Below are 20,753 nucleotides of genomic sequence, written 5' to 3'. Positions count from 1 at the left end.
GTTTAAGAACAGTTTAGTTTATGAACAACTTGGATTAAGAATGCTGCAAACCGGAACTAGGTGTTTTGGTTTGTGAACTTTGCCTTGGAAGCAGAACATGTTCTGCTTTCTGTTGAGTGTGTTCCATTTGTAAATTGAGTCCCCCACTGCTATGGGAAAGCACGCCTTGGTTTAAGAATGTTTTGGTTTAAGAACGGACTTCCGGAATGGATTAACAAGGTAGCTTCAGGCAAGTCACTCTCTCTCTCAGTCCCAGTCCCTAATCTGCAGTGTGTGGGTGGTAAGTGTTGACTTGCCTTGCAGAGCTCTTGTATGGGTTGCAAGAAGATTAGATGCTTGAAGAGTTTGGGCATTATATGAACACTTAAATGCTCTTATTGGAAAGGAGAGGGGAATGCAGCAAAAGGGCCAGGGATTGGAAGCAGTCCAGTCACAATGCAGAAGGTTATTGTGGCACAGGGAGCTGGATATGGTGAGTGCTGCTGGCTGCCAGGGAAAGGGGAGAGAAAATGGTACACACACAACAAACTGAGTCACACCATGGTGTGGCTGGAGGTTGTGTGGTGGCATGTGGTTATGATATACCCAGTGTCCCTCCTGAAACCATGGGAGGAGCTGCAGCAGCCTTGCAGGTAAGGAGGTTGCAAGGCAAAGGGGGACGAGGGCATCAGGCAGACACTGCAAAGGGGGAAAGAAACTGTACAAACCAGGTCAGAAAGCTATGACCATCACTATTGTTTAGATTTGTTCCTTGCCTCTTCAAACAAACCGGCTTAACAGTGGCTCTCTTTTGTTCCCATTTCTAGAGTCAGGCTGTTTTTAAACAGTTCTACATGATATAGGTGGGGTTTTTAAGCTCCCAGATGGAAAATTGGAAAAAAGTTCCTTTTATACTATGTATATACTATAATATATGCTTATAATATGCTTATATAATATACTTGCTAGCAAATTACTTAATCTGCTTACTGAGGCTGCAATGTTTAGTTGGTTGTTGCATTAGATTAATCAATTAAACTTTTTTGACAATTTCAGATGTGCCCTCAACCAGGCAGTAGATGATGATGATAATAATAATAATAATAATAATAATAATAATAATAATAATAATAATGTGGCTTACATAAGCTACAGAAGGCAGGTGCCATCTTCAAAGAAGCATTCTCCATTCTCTTTCAAACAGAAGGGAATACACTGAGAATGGTGTCTGCTGCACCAGCTAAAAGCATTGTTTCTCTCTCTCTCTCTCACTCTCCTGAGTCGTGGTTTAGTATGTAGGTGCTTCTAAATTAATATATAGTTGTTTAGAATTCGCACCACTGCCCTCTTTTCCAACCCACAAGCCCATCCTCCAGCTTGAATGGAGATTGCAGCCTGACCACTGAATCCTGTCTTGTCTTCGCAGGGGGATCCCTTCCCATTTCAGCCTGGCCTCTGCTATGTTGCGTTCTCCGCATCTTTTCCAATAGCTTTTGCAAATGAAAATGGAGGAAATGACTTTGTCGGGCCTGGATAACAGCAAGTTGGAGGTAAGTTGCCTTCATTTGAGGATGAAACGCTTCTTACAAGGATTTGGAGGGAGCAGTGCCATCAAAGGCGGACAGAAATTGATGGGTTCATGAAAAGCCCGAGGTGGAGGACCTGTTCTCCTAGGTACAGAAGTTCATGCCAGTGTGGTGTAGTGGTGAAGAGCGGTAGACTCGTAATCTGGTGAACCGGGTTCGCGTCTCCGCTCCTCCACAGGCAGCTGCTGGATGACCTTGGGCCAGTCACACTTCTCTGAAGTCTCTCAGCCTCACTCACCTCACAGAGTGTTTGTTGTGGGGGAGGAAGGGAAAGGAGAATGTTAGCCGCTTTGAGACTCCTTAAGGTAGTGATAAAGCGGGATATCAAATCTAAATCCAAACTCTTCATCCAAGCCAGGACTTTAGCCCCAGAGCCTTTCCATCATGAGAGTTGCTGGAAGAATATTAGAAATTGGGATTCCTCTCCCTTTTTAATAAAGAGACTTCATCCTTTGTATTGATTATGTGTTGGAAGCACAACCTATTCTGACATCTATTAGGAATATTGATTCATTTTACACGGTTACAATTTCACAGCCTTGCTGCCATTTCTTTTGACTTTGGTGCCCCGGGAATTTAGAATGAGGCTACACTCACTCTCATTTCTGTGGTTTACCTCTGAGTAGACTTAACTAGGATTGTACCGCAGTGTAGGCAATTCTGGGTGACCTTTTACGACTGGTTCAAATGACTTGTGTGTCCTGGGGTGTGAAAGTGCAAGCCACTCGCATTTCCTGTCCAACACCTTCCCCTCCACTTTAAAAAACCATGAAGCCATGAAGAACGATTGAAGTCTTCCAGGCAGTGTTTGGATTGTAGATACTGCTTATATTTTTGAGAACAGAGTTGGGGAGTGAAGGGGGACATGGCTAATGGAAATCCTCTTAGCAGGATGCAGCAATGTACATTGATTTGGCTGGATAGCTTGGTCAGTAGAGCCTGAAACTCTTAATCCCAGAGTCGTGGGTTTGAGCCCCACACAGGGTGAAAGATTCCTGCATTTCAGGGGGTTGGGCTAGATGACCCTTGTGGCCCCTTCCAACTCTACAATTCCAGAGTGTGTTCTGGGTGCTGAACTCTGGCCTGGAATCAGATTCTGAGGCTTAAACCATGGGCAATGGGTGCTGCTCCCCGTTCAACCTTGCTCTTGTTCTCTACGGCTCTCACTAGTCTTGGTCTTGGTTTTCTTGCTTCCTAGGCTGTGGCTCATGATATCTATACAGACTTGATTGAGGATGCCTGCCTGGGCTTGTGCTTTGAGGTCCACCGGGCTGTCAAATGTGGCTATTTCTTTTTGGATGACACAGATCCTGAGAGTATGAAGGACTTTGGTAAGTATGTGTTGCAACCAATCATTCCCCCACCCCCACCCCATTGCCCCTTACCAGAAATCCAGCATAGATTTTTAAAGGGTGCCTCTTTGTTTTAATGCCTTGAGTCTAATCCATGGGTAGGCAAACTAAGGCCTGGGGACCGGATCCAGCCCAATCACCTTCTAAATCCAGCCTGCAGACGGTCCGGGAATCAGCGTGTTTTTACATGAGTAGCATGTGTCCTTTTATTTAAAATGCATCTCTGGGCTATTTGTGGGGCCTGCCTGGTGTTTTTACATGGGTAGAATGTGTGCTTTTATTTAAAATGCATCTCTGGGTTATTTGTGGGGCATAGGAATTCATTCATTCCCCCCCAAAAAAATATAGTCCGGCCCCCCACAAGGTCTGAGGGACAGTGGACCGGCCCCCTGCTGAAAAGGTTTGCTGACCCCTGACTCTAATCCAATTCCTTGATTAAATTTGTGCTCAAGCATATATTTAACACCAGCACAGCTGCCAAAGGTTCATTTTCCTTTTTTTAAAGCTACTTTTTTTCCTCTCTCTCCTCTGCCCCCTGCCTTCTAAAGTGAGTGATTTAAGAAGCCACTCATAATGGTGGGCTTCAGAATTTTATTCTTGGGGAAAGGGAGGGTGGTTAAATCCAGACCACAGCGTGGCACATACAAAGAGCAGGGGAACTGCAGAATGGTGCCTGCAGAATGAATTGCTCCAGAGGTAATATGTTCCGTGCTGCAAGGAACTTGCATGAAGGGAGCTTGGTGACAGGATGAGCTTAAAGTCGCCTGGAAAATCTTTTGCTCGAGACTGCAGGATTTAAGAAGAGGGGATCAAAGTGGTTTGGTGAATTAGTGGGGTTCCCCAGCTGGTGCCTCGCCCCACTCCTTTGGATTCAGCCAGTCCCACCCCACCCTCCCGCTTGAGAAACCATCTCCCATTTCTTCCCTACTCCCAGAAATTGTAGATCAGCCGGGACTGGATATCTTTGGCCAAGTCTACAACCAGTGGAAGAACAAGGAATGTGTTTGCCCAAACTGCAGCCGAAGCATTGCCGCCTCCCGCTTCGCCCCACACTTGGAGAAGTGCCTTGGCATGGGCCGGAACAGCAGCCGCATTGCCAATAGGAGGTGAGGTCTAAGAATCGAAGCCTTGCCGGAAAACCAAACCTCTCAAAATGGTGTTTCGGGTGGCGAGGTTTGTGAGAAGGCCGAGGGTAGGATTTCTGGAAGAAGGAACAAATGCCAAAAACGGGTGAACTTTTGGCTTCCGGTTCATACCAGGTTGTGCATATCCTGTGCTTAAAACAATGTTTTGATGTCTTTGCCGTGCTGAACTTAAATTCTGCACCGCTAAGAAGCTTATGGCTGGAAAATACAGCCCAGATCAACACTAGCAATTGCCTGGTCTGGTCTGGTCTGGAGTTGTGGCTAAGAGAGGGTTCAAATCTTGCCTCTGCCCCTGACCTTCCCAAGTCCAAATGGCCTTGGTAAAGCTGCTGTTCTCTATCCTGACCCTTCTTTTCTTCTTCTTCCTATCCCCGGTCTTCCATATGCGGATCATTACACGGAATTCAGAGGGATATTGAAAGGGAGTACTGAGGGGTTTTGTGTGAATTGCTATAAACACTCAAAAAGTGTTATAATTGCAATGGCATATTTAAGAACCTGCTGCTGGTGACAAATCAGAAGAAAGTGTGGCTTTGATTCTCCTTGCTCCATTGCACTGTATCCTAATAGCAGGGTTTTCAAATTTTCTTTCAACAGGGACCCCTTTTTAAAATTTCTTTTTTTGGCAAGAACCCCCTTGCCTTGTTGGCATGGGTGTGGGAGCAGCTTCTAGGGCCACGTGCTCAGTTCATGTAGATATTTGCCAGTCTTGCACGGGGGCTTCACCTCCTTGTGGGAACTGGGAATGTGTCATGGAGCACAGCCTTGTGCCTGCGCTTTGCAGAGGAAGACAGTGGTGGGAACACAGGCATCCCTGTTAGTTACGAGTCGGCCTTCAGACGTGGCCGTGTAACTTTCAGGGGAAGTTAATCACCATTAAGTGTCATCTTTGCCATTCGAAACTGCTGCTCAGACTTTTCCTCCTCCCACCGCAAAGCTGTCTAGCTCACTTTCTTTTTTTCTCTTCCTGTTCCTTTTGCTATAGGATAGCAAGCAGTAACAACATGAACAAATCCGAGAGTGACCAAGAAGACAACGACGATATAAATGATAATGACTGGTCATATGGATCCGAGAAGAAAGGTAAGACAAGGAAGGGGTTTGGCGGCGTATTATTTATTCTGTTTAGAAATAGCATATTCTGTACTGTTTTCTGGCTTGCAACAGTAAAACCTGAAAGGAAAGGGTGTTCAAATAATACAGATAAACCAAACTGTAACTAGATGAAAACAAGAATGATTTACAGATGGAACAAAATAAATTCCTTTAGGTGGGGAGCTAAGGCAATAGAGGAGGGACCGGTCTAACAGATGCAGATGTTGCTGAACCACAACTCCTGCCATCCCTGACAATGGACCATGTTAGGGCTGATGGGGGTTGAAGTCTAGCAACATCTGGATGGCCACAGGTTCCCCATATGGGAGCATGTAGCCCAGTTCAAAAGTTGTCCATTTGCATCAGATGTTTGGCTTTATAAAGAAAGCACAGGACAGGGGAAATAGCCAGAAAACACTAGGCAGAACTGGCTTCGTTCTTTTTTTCAGATTGGTAGGCCAAGGCTTTATCATGTTGATGAATATCATCATTTGACTTAGAATATCATTGTGCAGCATTTTGTCTACAGTGTTTCCCAAACTTGAGGTCTCCAGCTGTTTTTGGACTACAACTCACATCATCTCTAGCTAGCAGGACCAGTGTCAGGAATGACGGGAATTGTATTCCAGAAACTGATGGAGACCCAAGTTTGGGAAACGCTGGAAGGTTTTGCAGAAAGCATTTGTCAGAACTGGCCCTTGAGCTAACAGAGACTCTGCTTTGTCCTTGGGGTGTTTTGTTAAAATAGTCTCGTCTCTTTTCCTTCCTAGCAAAAAAGAGAAAATCAGATAAGGTAAGACCATCCTTATGCATACTGGCGCAGTTAAATGAGGTGTACCTTTTCTAACTTTTTTTTCAAAGAGCGGTCAGTACAGGAGAAAACTTAAAGACACACATCCCTTGTGCATGTGAGCAGACCTGCTGGTTTCCCTCAACTTTCTCGATCTTAACCTATATGCCGAATGTTGCTTGCCGAATCATGGGAGGGTTGGGGGAGGCTTTTGATGGAGAGTGCTGCGTCGTTTGGAATGGCCTGGTGGTAGATTTTAATCACAATTGTTCTGATTGGCAGCTTCTCAGGAGGACCCCCTCCTGCATATTGTTGAGTGATTCTGGTCCCCAACTCTATTGCATAAAGATCCTGTAAATATACTTCTGTGTACCTGGATGCTTCTTTTTAATTTTTTACTGCTAGACAGCGCACCTGCCCTGTTGGGGCCGGCAAGGAGTGCTCGACTTTTGGGGCTCGGTAACTTTGGCCATTTGACCACTGCCTTCCTCTGTTGTCACTTTTCCTTTCCTTTTTTAAAAAAATAAATTTTAGAGAGAAAATACATAATTTAATATCAAACATATTTCCCCCCTTTTTTGCCCAAACTAAGACTTTAAATGTAGTAAAAACATAAAGAGAAGGGGGGGGGAGAGTGAAAGGAATATAGAAATAGAAAAGAGGTAGAGAGAGAGAGAGAGAGAGAAAGAGAGAGAGAGAGAGAGAGAGAGAGAGAGAAAGAAAGAAATAAAATTCAGAAGGTAAGGGACTTCTGATTCTTCATCTCTCTCGGCTATATATAAACAACATTCACTTCACCCACTCCAATATAATACCCAGCAAAGCCACTTTCCATACACAAATATTATCTTCAATCCTCAAATCCAAATGTTATCATTTCTTGTTCTTTTTCACTCCAAAAGCCTACTGGAGTTTTCCAATCTTTTAACAAATGTTAGCAACGACTTTTCCCTGATTAAACATGTCCGTTTCACCATCTCCACTAAGTCTGTTAGTTTTAACAGTCATTCTTTCGTTGCTGGTAGTAATGGGTCCTTCCATCTTCATATAAAAGTCTCGGAGCTGTAATCGTATATTGAAGCAAAGTTCCATAGTCCCCTCTGATGTCACTTTTCAAGGTTAGCAGTAAGGTTTTTTTTTTTTTTTAAATGACCCTTTGCTGCTCTTCCCCTTTTGTTTCAGAATCCCAACTCGCCCCGACGATCCAAGTCCCTAAAACATAAAAATGGTGAGTGCATTATGTGTGTTGGTTCTCTTCGCTCATTCCCTCCTTACACACTATAGAAGCATTTCCTGGGCTCCTTAAGCATACTTCTCTGTGTTAATTAAAATCTGGCATCCGAGTACAGTGGTACCTCGCAAGACGAAATTAATTCATTCTGCGAGTTTTTTCATCTTGCGAAGCACGGATTCCCTGGGTATTAACGGTTTTAAGAAAAAGGAAACAAACTCGCAAGACGTTTTCATCTTGCGAAGCAAGCCCATAGGGAAATTCGTCTTGCGAAGCAACTGAAAAAACGAAAAACTCTTTCGTCTTGCAAGTTTTTCATCTTACGAGGCATTCGTCTTGCGAGGTACCACTGTAGGTTGGGGTTGACAGGGAAAGGCGGCGTATGGATGGCCTTTAAATTGTTCTGACAGGTAGGGAGAGAAGGTTTTTTAAAAACCACACACACACACACACACAAAATTTGGAAGTTTCAAACGGGGCCTAATACACCACATATGTGGCTATCTGGGATGGTGATTGTGTGTGTAGCAGTTCTTTAGACCAGATGCAGATGGAGCCAATGGAAAGAGGGTGTTGCAAAAATACTTGGGAACTGGCATTATGCAGGACAGCTCTGAGACCACAGTGCAGAATGGGGAACCTGCTCGGAGCTGCATGATAGCTTAGTTGGTAGAACATGAGACTCCTAATCTTAGGGTCATGAGTTCGAGCCTTACATTGAGTGAAATATTGCTGTGTTGCAGGGAGTTGGACTGGGTGACCCTTGCGGTCCCTTCCAACTCTATGATCCTATGACAATCAGCCTATGCCTCTACTCATCACTTGCCCATGCGTTCCTTCCTAATAAGCCCTCAGTGCTGCTGGGAGAGTAAAAATGGGGAGTGGGGAGCTTTATGGCCTTCCAGATGTCACTGTACTCTGATACCCACCACCCACAGCTCGCATGGCCAATGGTCAGTTATGTTGAGAATTGTAGACCAGCAACACCTGGCGGTTGATAGTTTCTGCACCCTTGAAGCAAAGTGAGCTTTTCAACTGTGCCGGATGCATATTACGTTGTGTTTGTGTGTGTGTGTTACTATACAAAGATAAAATATACTAGGCATGCCCAATCCAATGGGTTTTTTTATAGTGGGAGTAGATTGTAGTCTCTTGGGAGTTGGACATGCCTGAAATATACAAATGAAATTCATGGGTTTGCCTCCCAAGTTCTGTAGCATGCTTGTTTTGTGCATTTCCTAAGGTGGAGGCCAGACATCACTATTAATATGTGTCCTATTTTTTTCTTTTTCTTTTCCCCCTTCCCTAGGGGAACTGAGTGGTAACTCGGACCCATTTAAGGTGAGTTTAGCTTGTCCCTGTAGCTCTCAACTTCTCGTGTCCTGCTTCAGAGGACTTCAGGAGACCATAGAGCTGTTCTGCGTAGCTGTCCACTGGGTTGGACTTTCAAGGGCCGCAGTATGGGAGCCACTGTGAATAGAGAATGCCCTTGGAGAATTGGGCCCCAAAAGCAATCACTCTTATTTGTGTAACCTCTAAAGTGCCTTGCTCTGTGTGTATTCTGTTCCAATAGTATAACAACTCTGCTGGAATCAACTATGAAACGCTGGGCCCTGAGGAGCTTCGTACTTTGCTCACTACGGTGAGTACCAGAGTTTCCTTCTGCCTCTTGCTCTCGTGCACCATCAGCTGCAAGGGTTGCCTCTTAACTATGACTTCATTGCTATTGGCCGTTGACTGCAATAAAATGACTTGTTTACTATGGCTTCCTACCAGAACCTCTTCTGTGAAATCACAGCATCCAAGTCAATGATAGCTGGAGGGCCCGTGACATCTCTTAGCCAAGTACCACGGTGTGTTCAGCAGATAGATTAGCTATTTGCAACGAAATACTACCTTTAATATTTATTTAGCCCCAGCTGACTTGTTTGTTGGGGTGTGTGGAACAGGGAACAGCAGAGGAGGCGGCACAGGCAAGGCTCTGTAGGGTTAGGTTTTGAAGCACAAGGTCAGCCTGGATAGCTCAGTAGGTTTAGAGCACGGGGCTGATAAGCAGGTTGCAGGTTCAGTCCCCGTATGGGACAGTGCATATTCCTGCATTGCAGGGGGTTGGACTAGATGATCCTCAGGGTCCCTTCCAACTCTTAAAAGTCTGCGAAGGTTGCTGCAAAGGCCTTGACTAGCAACGTGGAGATGACAGTGGCTGACGGAGGTGTGAAAGAAAGCTGTGTGCGCAGGAACATATATTGATGCACTCTGTGAGCTGCTGCCTAGGCCTTGGTGTGAGGCCTCTCAGGTTTCCTTGTTTTTACCCCATGGAGTGCTATCGAGCTTGCCAGGGATCATGGCTTTACTCTCTTACCTTTCCCCTACTCTGAGTGGGGACGTTCCTCCACATCTGTCTTCTCCACCTCCCAAGTAGGGTTGTTCATAGCTTCCTTGAGCCTCCCATACCACCTCATGAGAGTTCCCTTGCTCCCAGGTAGGCCATATTGGCTCACCTGCCTCCACATTCCTGATAACTTTTCATCCTCCTTCTTAAGCCCCTCTTGGAGCCACTGTAACTTTTGTCTTTATCCCGGCAGTCCTCATGGCATTTCTGAGAACTCTACCTGCATTTAGAGTGTTGCTCCTCAATTTCTGGTGGCAAAAATTATTCTTACAACCCCCCTCCCCCCATATACTTTTCAGAATGTGTAAAAGTAAGAATTGCCTTCCATCAGAGCTCCCTTCCCGCCCCCCAATACATTTGTGTGAGACACTGTTTTGAGTGCCACCTTGATTAGGAAAGGCCAGAGTGACAACCTAAGCAGAGATGAAACAGGTGGGCACGTTTGGTTTGCAGGGAACAGCTAATAAATTCCTTATTCCCCAGTTCTATTACACCACACAGTTAGAGCATTAGTGGTGTCATGCTTGGCTGAAAGGGGCCAGCCCACTTCTGTCATACTCGGTGGACTTTGATTTGTTCGCTCCTGCACGCTTTTAATTTGTTGACGCCATATATTTCCTTCTCCGTAGCAATGTGGGGTGATATCTGAGCACACCAAGAAGATGTGTACACGGTGAGAGCAGCCCTTCCTTCTACTTTCTTGAGCCCCATAACCTCTTTCCGTTCCTCTGCCGGTGCAACCGTTCCCAGGTCACAAGGAGAGTGGGAGGTATTCACAAGACTGCCTGCTTGGGGTGGCTGGGTGGAAGTCCAGGCTAACTGCGATGGATCTGAAAGAACACCCACACCATGATCCGTTCGCTGCTGTGGACTCAGAATTTACGCTCGGGGTCAAAACATCCTGAAAGCTGGGTTGGGGGGGGAAGTGTATTTCCCGTTGGATTAGCTCGCAAACTGCCTGCACAGGCTGAAGGTGGAAGTGGAAATCTTCCCGACTCTTCAATCTACCCTTGCAACTCCCTGTTGCTGGTTTGCCTGTCACAACGCGCCTTCTTTTACTGGTCATTTATCAGTAGCTTAAAAGGGAACTAGCTCTTAATGAGTTTGCAGAAGTTTCTTTGCCTGCTTGCTTGGGAAAGACTGGGAGTGGCCGCTGAGACCATATAACACCGGTCCTGAAAGACCTACATTGGCTCCCAGTACATTTTTGAGCACAATTCAAAGTGTTGGTACCGACCTTTAAAACCCTAAACGGCCTCGGTCCAGTATACCCAAAGGAGCGTCACCACCCACATCGTTCAACCTGGACACTGAGTTCCAGCTCTGAGGGCCTTCTGGTGGTTCCCTCACAACGAGAAGTGAGGTTACAGGGAAGCAGGCAGAGGGCCTTCTCGGTAGTGGCACCCACCCTATGGAATGCCCTCTCATCAGATGTCAAGGAAATAAACAATTATCTCACTTTTAGAAGACATCTGAAGGTAGCCCTGTTTAGGGAAGTTTTAATGTTTGATGTTTTAGCGCTTTATTATTAATAATAATATTCTGTTGGGAGCCGCCCACAGTGGAAACCCAGCTAGATGGGTGGGGCATTATTATTATTATTATTATTATTATTATTATTATTATTATTATTATTAGTTTAAGTCACCAGCAAACAGTTGCTTAAAAACCTGCCTTAGTTGTCATAGGACATTCAAATCACTGGGAGCTGTGCAGGAACTGCTGAAAAACTTGCTGTGTGATTTCTGTAACCAGCAAATTAAGCCCAGTGTTACCACCACCACCCAGTTTCCCGAGAATTATGACTGGCTGTGGAAGGATGTTGGCATTGGGCTTGACTGCCTGTCGGAGTGATGGATAACTTCTTCCCCAGATGGCAATGGGTGCCATGTGTTCAGTTGCCAAGTGCCCACCATAGCGCTTGCTGGTCTGCTGTTTATGGTCCCAGTTGATGGTTATTTGGGCTCATTGGTATCCATTTAAGCCTGGTGCTTGTGTGCTGCTTCTGATATCTTAACCCTGGTGAAGAGACTGGGAGTTGTCCACCAGCTTTTTATTTATTTTTTATTTTTGCATAACACTGGTGGGAAACCTATTATCCTCCAGGCGTTGGACTCCAGTTCCCATCAGCCCAATCAACATGACTAATGGTCAGGGTTTATAGAAGAAAAAACATCTGGGAGGCCACAGATTTCCCCACTTCCGTCACACAGCTGTGGAGAGGTCGAGGAAGCCCCATGTCTTTATGAATAGAAATCCTGGTCAACATCCTCACTCTGGCTTCTGAGGCTTCAGCTGAGATTGCCCCACACTTGCAAGCCTCTTGTTTTGCAGCCATGAGAGCTACCAACTTGCTTTTAATGAAAGACATCTGAGGTCCAGAAAGTCACTGAAATCAATGCCCACTTCCCAAATTTGAACTCTTGTGCAAAATACACAGTTCTGGGTTTATTACTGGACCAAGGGGCCTATCGTTTTTTAAAGGACGCTCCTGGTTGTATGTTTCAGCACCCAAATGAGCCCTTCATATGACTGGCTTAGTTACTCCTTTTCCAGAATAGCGCAAACATTTTTTACTGCAGTCCAAAGACCCACAGAAACAGTTTTGGAAGTGAAATACCACAGGAACACAAGGAAAAGATTCCAAGGCAGTCACTGTGCTTTATCCATTTCTGGAATGAATAGCAATCCATTTAGGAACAGGAAAACCTGTGTTTCTCAGTTTGTGCCTCATCCCTGACTTTTCCTGTTTTTCCTGCAGGTCTTTGCGCTGCCCCCAACACACGGATGAACAGCGGAGGTCAGTCAGAGTCTACCTCCTGGGACCCTCTGCGTAAGTGTGATGGGATGGAGGCAGGGCAGGTGTGGTGTAGGAACCCCCCCCAAAAAAAGTGTCAAGTGATTAACACTTAAGTTCAACTGGAAGGACTCTGGAGAAGGACTGTGCTTGCTTTTTTTTTTAAAAGCTGAATTCTTAAACGGGCATAAAATTGAGCATCTTTCTGTAGCTGATTAGCATAATTATGCATAGGTGGTCAAGGAGAGGCGGCAGGACTGGGAGAAACCTTACCTGGCCACCCTGCCCACACTCTCTTTCGGTCATATTTTTGCACCTGCGAAGCTTGCAGGCGTTTTTTGTCCCCTTTCTTAGTAAACCCACACTCAGTGCAGTGTTTTGTGTTCCATTGAAACCGCAGAGTTCATTTTGTCTTGCCTGGGATTTGCTGCCTGGATGGAAGCTACCTGATCCAGCAGCAGCTCTCACAAACATGGCTCCTCCTTCATTGGCTACTGTGCTTCAATACGCAGCATGCATTGAAAGCACCCAGATTCTGCATACATTACTCACCTGAACGATGCATGCCCTCTCTTTCTCTCTCTTCCTTTTTGGCATAAGTTCCCTTCTGTTTGCACATGAGTGGAAAGCCAAGAAGTTGGCCTGAAGCCTTACCATCAGCAAGTCATCCTCAGCCTCTACCCACTCAAACCTCTGCGATTCTACCCCATGCTGCCCACACATCTTACAACTTGCTTTCTCAGTCTAGACAATTTTGTTTTAATGCACTGCACAACATTGGATCACATCCCTGTTACTCTGTATCAGTTAATAACTAGGGACCCTCCAGTCCTCAATCATTATTGCAAATTTAAAAATCTCCATTTTACCTGTAAAAGTTGGACATGGTGGGGACCAGCCCCGTGTCAGTCCTAATCTTGGTATGACAACTTTGTTAAGAATCTTGAAGTGTAAATCAGAAGATTTTGCCATTTTGGTCTAGTTCAAGGATTGGGAACTTTTAGGGTCCTCTAGATATCACTAGATTCCCACCTCCTATCAGTCTCAGTCAGCGTGGACTGTGGTGAGGGACAGTGAAAATGGTGGTCCAACAACACCTGGAGGTCCACAGCTTCCCCATGCCTGGTCTAGTCTATTTCCAGGAGTGACCAGTCAGGTGACCCTGGGGACAAAAAAATTCACTCCCATAGTACCTGGTATTCAGAAAATATACTGCTCTTACAAGGACGCGGGTGGCACTGTGGGTTAAACCACAGAGCCTAGGACTTGCCGATCAGAATCCCCACAACGGGGTGAGCTCCCGTTGCTCGGTCCCTGCTCCTGCCAACCTAGCAGTTCGAAAGCACGTCAAAGTGCAAGTAGATAAATAGGTACCGCTCCGGCGGGAAGGTAAACGCCGTTTCCGTGCGCTGCTCTGGTTTGCCAGAAGTGGCTTAGTCATGCTGGCTACATCACCCGGAAGCTGTACGCCGGCTCCCTCGGCCAATAAAGCGAGATGAGCGCCGCAACCCCAGAGTCAGCCACGACTGGACCTAATGGTCAGGGGTCCCTTTACCTTTACTGCTCTTACACACGGAGGTTCCATTTGGCTATAAGGGTTAAAAGCCATCTATAAGATCAATTATCTATGAATTCATTCTAATCCTTTAAAAAAAAAAAGCAAAGCCATCTAGGCTAGCTATCTCCTTAAAGTCACACCCATAATGATGCATTACTTCTGTCTGCAGCCAATAATTAGGGGGCCTGGAATGCTAATGTTGGGAGTTATCTCATCTGCAAAGTGAATGTTTTGCAAAGGTTTTGCAGAATCCTTTCTCTGGAGAAAGCAGTCAGATTGGATGCAAAGGCAAGGAGGAGGAGTGGAGTGTTTTGCTTTGTGACGCTGCCTTGTTTCCTTTTTACTCTTGACGTGGCTTTAAAACCTCAGCCGAGAAGCTGCAGAAGTAGCAGCAGCAGCTGCTGGAGGGTGGTTCATCTTGCTCCTTCACCCCTTCTCATACATCTACCTATTTTCCTAGCTCACTTCCCGAGGCGGAAGGCAGTGTGGAGAACGACAGTTTTGACGTGGCGGAAAGTCAAGCCCTCATGAATAGACTGCAGTGGGACGGATCTTCAGATATCTCGCCTTCTGACTCTGCTTCATCGAAAGCAAGTAAGAATCGGATGGGGTGCCCAGTTAGAGCACGGCATAAGTTGGTGATGGACTGGGCTGCCATTAGTGCTGGGATGGCATGTTCTTTGTGCCTTTTCTAAAACAATCTTCCCCAAGAACCTTTCACAGTGGTACCTCGGGTTACGAACTTAATTCGTTCCAAAGGCCCATTCTTAACCTGAAACCAGTCTTAACCTGAGGCGTGCTTTCGCAAATGGGGCCTCCTGTGCCGCTGCTGCACAATTTCTGTTCTCATCCTGGGGCAAAGTTCTTAACCCGAGGTGCTACTTCCAGGTTAGTGGAGTTTGTAACCTAAAGTGTTTATAACCCGAGGTACCACTATAATAGTGTGAACTTATTACTTTGCATAATATATTGTGCTTGTCATTGGGAAGGGGCAAGGATACTGAAACAATACCCACAGCATTCCGCCTTAACCTGTCACCCATTCCCATCCACACCCAGATTTATTTTCTTATTTTTTTTGGCCAGGCATTGCATATGCTATGTGCTTCCTAGTCTGTAAGACTAGGGTGAGAAATCATATGGACCTCCATATGTTTCCTGGACTATGACTCCATTGATTCCTGGCCATTCTGAACTATAGGAAGTTGGAGACTAACAATATATTTTTTTTTGGGGGGGGGGCGTTCTCCAGCACTGCTTTATGGCCACAAAGACTGGCTGGAAATCTTGAGGGATTGGAGGGAGTCTTCCAGGAACCTGGAGGGTCCCATGGCATGGAGACGAACAATGGTGGGCAGGATGCCTTGAAAGATAGCTTTGTCCTTTGATAATGTACAGTCTTGTTTGGTGACTGGGCCCAGAAGACTGCTTAGCACCCCCTGAGAGTGGAGAATTCCTTTCAGAATCCTCTGCCATGCCAAGAAACTCCTTGGCAGATAAAATCAATGTGGGAAGGATCCCCTGAGTATAGAAGACTAGAATCCCACTGTTCCAGGTGTTGGGCACAGCATGGCAGCAGTAAGAGGAAGACAAAGAAGCAGTCATAAAATAGCTGGATCTTGGTGTAGAACGGAGGAAGCATTTAGGTGACTAAGAACTCTGAAAGACAGAGGTACATGCCAACTTGTCACATGGTGATAACACTGAGCAGCGATGCGCATGTCGCTTCTTGGACCCGATAGTTCTAAATTTATGCAGTTGATATGTTTGGCTGAGAGTCATTTAAGTGTTGAATGGTATTGGAACAATTCTCGCACGCATGCTTCCTCGTCTTTGTTTTGCATGCGTGAACAGGCTGTCATGGGTATGAATGAAGTGGCTGATGCATTCAGTCCAAAAGTGATTGATCAGAAAGATACAGTGGTACCTCGGGTAAAGAACTTAATTCGTTCTGGAGGTCCGTTCTTAACCTGAGACAGTCCTTAACCTGAAGCACCACTTTAGTTAATGGGACCTCCCACTGCTGCGCCGCTGCTGCTGTGTGATTTCTGTTCTCATCCTGAAGCAAAGTTCTTAACCCAAGGTACTATTTCTGGGTTAGCGGAGTCTGTAACCTGAAGCGTATGTAACCTAAAGTGTATGTAACCCGAGGTACCACTGTACAAATTGTTGTCAACAAAGTGTCTATGAAACATGCCAGAGGCTTAACGGGCACCTGCCTTCTTCTCCACCTCAGGTACAAACAACTCAGAGTCCCGGAAAACCAAAAAGAAGAAACCGCACATGAGCCTGGTAGGAGGTGCTCCAGGAATGAGCTCCAGCAAGAAGAAACTGAAGCCGAAGCAGCTTGCACCTCCCACCCCCAGCCTTTATGACGACATCAATTGAATAATGCTGGGATGAGGATAAAGAAAAGAGGGAGGAGGGGAGATGCCCCGGAACCCCGTCCGACCCAGTTCGCGGGAAAGGAGCAGGACTGTCTCCTCTCAGGCACACCTTTTTATGAACTGTGAAGAGAGTTGGCTGCATGTCTCCCTTTTCCTCCCAAGCCTCCAGCACACATTGCACAGCCCTTTGTGTCCACTGGATGTGAGAACGAAAGGACCGGACTGCTTTTGGTGCAGTGGGCACCCACCTCTTCCGGGGAAAAGCGGGGGGTGGCGTTTTGAGGCGGGGCCTTGAAGATGAGTGACTCCGTCAGCCAGGGAGTCGCTATTCTCTTTCCTCCCCCACCCCACCCCACCCCCGTCCCCGTTTCAACACGTCTATTTATTGTGATGTTAGTGGATGTTCAATCATGACTATATATACGGTGGCATTGTATCGCTTCGCAACCCTGGAGACTGACTGGGCGGGGTGGTGTGTGTCGGCCTGCAGCCTTTTTGGCCTGCTTTGCGAGAGAATTAAAGGGTCTCTGGGGGGAAATGGAGAATGTCTGTTGCGCTTCAGTGCCTGCCCTCCCTTCTCGAGAGCCTCTGCTCCAAAACGGAGCCTCCTTTCCGTCGTGCGAAGGGGGCACCAGATCGTGAACCTGCCTCTGAGCTGCTGCGGCGGCGCTCCGTTGTTCAAATGGCTGTCTCCGTGGCTGCTGTATCCCTCTTGCCCTCCCAGGCAGGAATAATGCTCTTGCTGCAGAGAGCAGTCTTCAGACGTCTGCACAACCTGAGCAAACTGGGATGGAGGCCAAAGAGAGGTTTGGTCTTGTGTTGCTGCTGTCACTACTGCCAAACGGTGTCTGCTTCCCTGCCAAATGGCATTTACAAGACTGTGTATGAAGCAACATGATGAATGGCTTTGATGATGTGGGCAGTCTCTCCCGGCGATGCATGTCAGGAAGCTGGTGCAGCTGTTTGCTTCTGAACTCTTCCTATACTGGGCACAAACCTAGGTTTTGCCCAACCCTGGTGAGCCAATACCATAAGATTTGCAATGCTTTATACATACTCCGTATGCAGGTATGAATCTCCGTACAGCCCTAAAAATTGGCTGTAAATTTAGAATAGTTGGTTGTTGCTTTTTTTAATTAAAAAAAATGGCTCTGCTGTTTAACATCCCCCAGAAGATGTTAATGAAGGTCAAGCACAGTAGGGGCAGCGCTGCGCTGCCTTCCCTACTGTGGCCTGTGTGGGTCGATGAATCTAAACAAAACCTTGCTGGAGTATTAGAGCCAATCTAAGTGTGCCTGGGTGGGGCAGCAGAAGAGATGGGAGGGAGGATGTATACTCTTAAGTGAGTACTTCCACCGCTCTCTCCCCATCTATATAAACCTCCCTTCCACCTCAATCCTGGCCTGGATTCTATTCCTTCTGTAAGCAGGTGCAGTTTTTAAAACGCCAGAAATCATGGTGGTCCTAGATGGAAACTTGAAATTGCAAAGTTGATTCTGGAAGGTGGAGTGTTGCTGGTTTTCATTGTGTCTCTGTGCTTCTCTTTTCCGGAATTTTGACAAGACTTAATAAGCTTTGTGCAAGCCCAGCCCCGCCACCCCCAGCTTCTGAACATACTTAAAGGGAATTTCTCGTGTATTCTTCTTCCCTTTCCTCTATTCCAGAGAATGCAAATATGTGTGTGTTTGGGTGTGTGTGTGTGGAGAGGCTAAGATTTTCCTCCCATAAATCTGTTCTGTTGCAGCTACGCACATGCCTGCTTCAGCACAGTGATGTCTGCTGCTGATGCTGGTTTTTCAGGACTGAGCCTTTCAAACCTTTTCCTCCATTCTCATAGCAGCTGAAAAAAGCCAGTTGGGTCGCAGATGAAAGTCCGCCTTTGCCACGGCTAAAATTCATGGGCTCAGTTCTGTAAGGAGAGGCTTCTCTGAGCAATCACTTACTACAGTCCCGAAACAGAAAACTTGTCAGATGTTCAGCTGTTTGGAGGGGCTCCGAAGAGCCTTATGTCTTCCTGCTTCGTCCTTAGTTTCTCACCCTTTTCCTGCCTTTGAGGGCCCAAATTGTGGCAGCCGTGTTTCCCTACATTGCAGCATAGATGCTGAATCTGCAGTCACTGAACGGGAGTGTGTGACTGATGATGTTCAGCATGTCTGGAAGTAGAGGTAGCCTACTCAGCAAGTTAACACCATTTTATAGTTTTCTCTCTTTCCCCACCCCTTGCTCCTCTTCACTTTGCTTCCCTAGGCAAAAGGTACAAGGTATGCAGGGACTGTTCAGAGGACGAGGCAAGCTTTTGCCCCACATGGAGCAAGAAATCCATGTTATTTAAAGATAAATAACATGACTTGGAGCTCTACCAGCTGAATTGTACAGTTCTTTTGTCTTGAAGGGATGGATCCTGCACCACAACCAACCTTTTTTTTTTTTAAGGTCGCCTTCTATGGCAGTCTGCACTCCCCTATCATTAGAAACCAATGCTTCATGTTGTGCTTTAGCAAATGTTTTTGAAAACATGACTTGACAGCCTGTGCTATGCAGGCAATGATCAGCCTTGCACCCGCTTCTGACTTAACTAGCTGAACCGAATCATATCTTTCCAGAGAGAAATAGTAAGGAAGAAGAAGAGGCAGACTTTTATTCAAACCAGGATCAGTTACCTTCTCTATGCCTGGCAACCAGTTGCTACCCCATTAAAATTATGTACCCGTAAAACTGAAGCGGCGCAAAAGTGGCCAGATTGAGGGAAAAGGAAGACCCCTGCTCAGCCTCCATGGTTGCAGCTGAACCCTTTGGGATTATGTTGCAGATAACCTAGGAAGTGTAGCATCTGGGGAATTTTGAACATTAATTGAGGGAGGGGTAGGGTGGGGGAAGACCTAGGTCTTTTTATATATGGCTCTGTATCTGCACTTGCACCCTTTAATTTTTTTAAGGTAGGCCTGTTTCACTTGAAGAAGAAAAAGCAAACCCGTGTATTCTATCATGAGTGGACTGTTGAGAGGTTTTTAATTTGTTGATGATGTACAAACTGCACCTATGTGATATCTTTGAACATGTGCAGAAATCATTGGAGTAAGTACTGTACTGTGGTCTCTGAATTATTTTTTAAAACTTGTTTTGTGTATGTAATCTCAGCTTGTACAGGTAGGTAGCTAGATTTTTTTTAAAAAAACAAAACAACCCTGTCAAATCTGTATTTTTTTTCTGCCCATCCATGGATTGCGGAATGCCTGTGTAAATAAACTGCAACTCTGCTTGGTATTTGAGCCTCAGGCTGTTCTTCGTTGTTTAGTCAATTAGTCTTGTCTGATTCTTCGTAACCCCATGGACCAGAGCACACCAGGCATACCAGTCTTCCACTGCCTCCAGGAGTTTCGTCAGATTCATGTTGGTTGCTTCGAGAACACTGTCCAACCATCTCGTCCTCTGTCGTGCCCTTCTGCTTGTGTCCTCAGTCTTACCCAACAGAGTTTTTTTCCAGAGTGTCTTCTCTTCTCATGAGGTGGCCAAAGTATTTGAGCCTCAGCTTCAGGATCTGTCCTTCCACTGAGCACTCACAGTTCATTTCCTTCAGAATGGATAGGTTTGATCTTTTTGCAGTCCATGGCTGTTCTTAGCTCTGTCAAATTGTTGCTTTCAATGCCTACTCAATCCTCATCTTGAGAGTAGTGTTGAATCAGATCTTCTGTTGAAACCAGAGGGCTTTTTGCATTTACAAAAATGCAATTTTGGACAGCACCTGAAATGTCTTGAGTGTGAGTGTGTGAGTCTAAAATAATCTAATTGTCAAAAGGCAGGCATAAGCACATTGTGAAATTTCAAGAAGCTACAGAGCAAAAGTTTGCAGGGTTGGGGAAGAGATGAGTGCTACAAAGCTCCTGCTCCCTCTCAAAAGCTAGAGTAAATCACAGGAGCAAGCATGTATTTGCTAACTCAGAGTGCTGTCCAACTCCCAGAATGTTTAGCTTTTCTTGAAACAAAATTTGGAGTCTACATAGAGCACACAATCTTGCTGTAAGGCTAGTTCTGGTTGAGTGTTGCAAGATTACTCCCATCATCTCTGAGTGCTGGCCATGCTAGCTGGGACTGATAGGAAGCAAACAGGTAGAGAACCACAAGTTAGGCACCCCTGTTTTAGACTGTAGATCAGGGATGTACATCGAACAGGTCAATCACAATCTATTGATCAATTGTGGGGTGTCCCTGGTCGATCCCGATCCCCCAAAAACAAAACAACTTTGCTGAAGCCTCCCCCCCCCCAAAAAAAAATGCTCAACAACTTTGGTTAATCCAAAGTTAATGCCATTTTTTTATAGTGGGAGTAGATAGCAGTCTCTTGGGAGTTGGACATGCCTGGTGTAGATCATGTAGCAAAGCTGTTCCGAATTTGGTGGTGTGAAAAGCCTGTATATGAAGAGTATATAAAATCTGGGTATGG

General features: G+C 45.9%; 1 protein-coding gene across 4 annotated transcripts in view; it reads left to right on the top strand.

Moving 5' to 3' along the window:
* The window catches only part of ATXN7L3 (ataxin 7 like 3), a 30,579-nt gene extending 11,003 nt beyond the window's left edge, over positions 1 to 19,576 (top strand). For 3 of the 4 annotated variants that reach the window (XM_081886421.1, XM_081886422.1, XM_081886420.1), the window contains exons 2-13: positions 1,406 to 1,529; positions 2,764 to 2,896; positions 3,852 to 4,023; positions 5,048 to 5,145; positions 5,928 to 5,950; positions 7,130 to 7,175; positions 8,488 to 8,519; positions 8,752 to 8,820; positions 10,200 to 10,243; positions 12,332 to 12,403; positions 14,386 to 14,519; positions 16,162 to 19,576. In XM_081886421.1, coding sequence (XP_081742547.1) covers positions 1,479 to 1,529; positions 2,764 to 2,896; positions 3,852 to 4,023; positions 5,048 to 5,145; positions 5,928 to 5,950; positions 7,130 to 7,175; positions 8,488 to 8,519; positions 8,752 to 8,820; positions 10,200 to 10,243; positions 12,332 to 12,403; positions 14,386 to 14,519; positions 16,162 to 16,313 — 1,026 coding nt within the window. In that variant the 5' untranslated portion in view covers positions 1,406 to 1,478 and the 3' untranslated portion in view covers positions 16,314 to 19,576. The remainder of the gene's footprint in view (positions 1 to 1,405; positions 1,530 to 2,763; positions 2,897 to 3,851; positions 4,024 to 5,047; positions 5,146 to 5,927; positions 5,951 to 7,129; positions 7,176 to 8,487; positions 8,520 to 8,751; positions 8,821 to 10,199; positions 10,244 to 12,331; positions 12,404 to 14,385; positions 14,520 to 16,161) is intronic. The other variant, XM_081886423.1, reaches the window with a different exon arrangement.
* Positions 19,577 to 20,753: the final 1,177 nt, after the last annotated feature.

The sequence above is a fragment of the Podarcis melisellensis genome, assembly GCF_964234715.1.
Source record: "Podarcis melisellensis genome assembly, chromosome: 13".
NCBI lineage: Eukaryota > Metazoa > Chordata > Lepidosauria > Squamata > Lacertidae > Podarcis > Podarcis melisellensis.
Note: the sequence above shows the minus strand (reverse complement) of the source record. Positions and strands in the feature narration are given on the sequence as shown.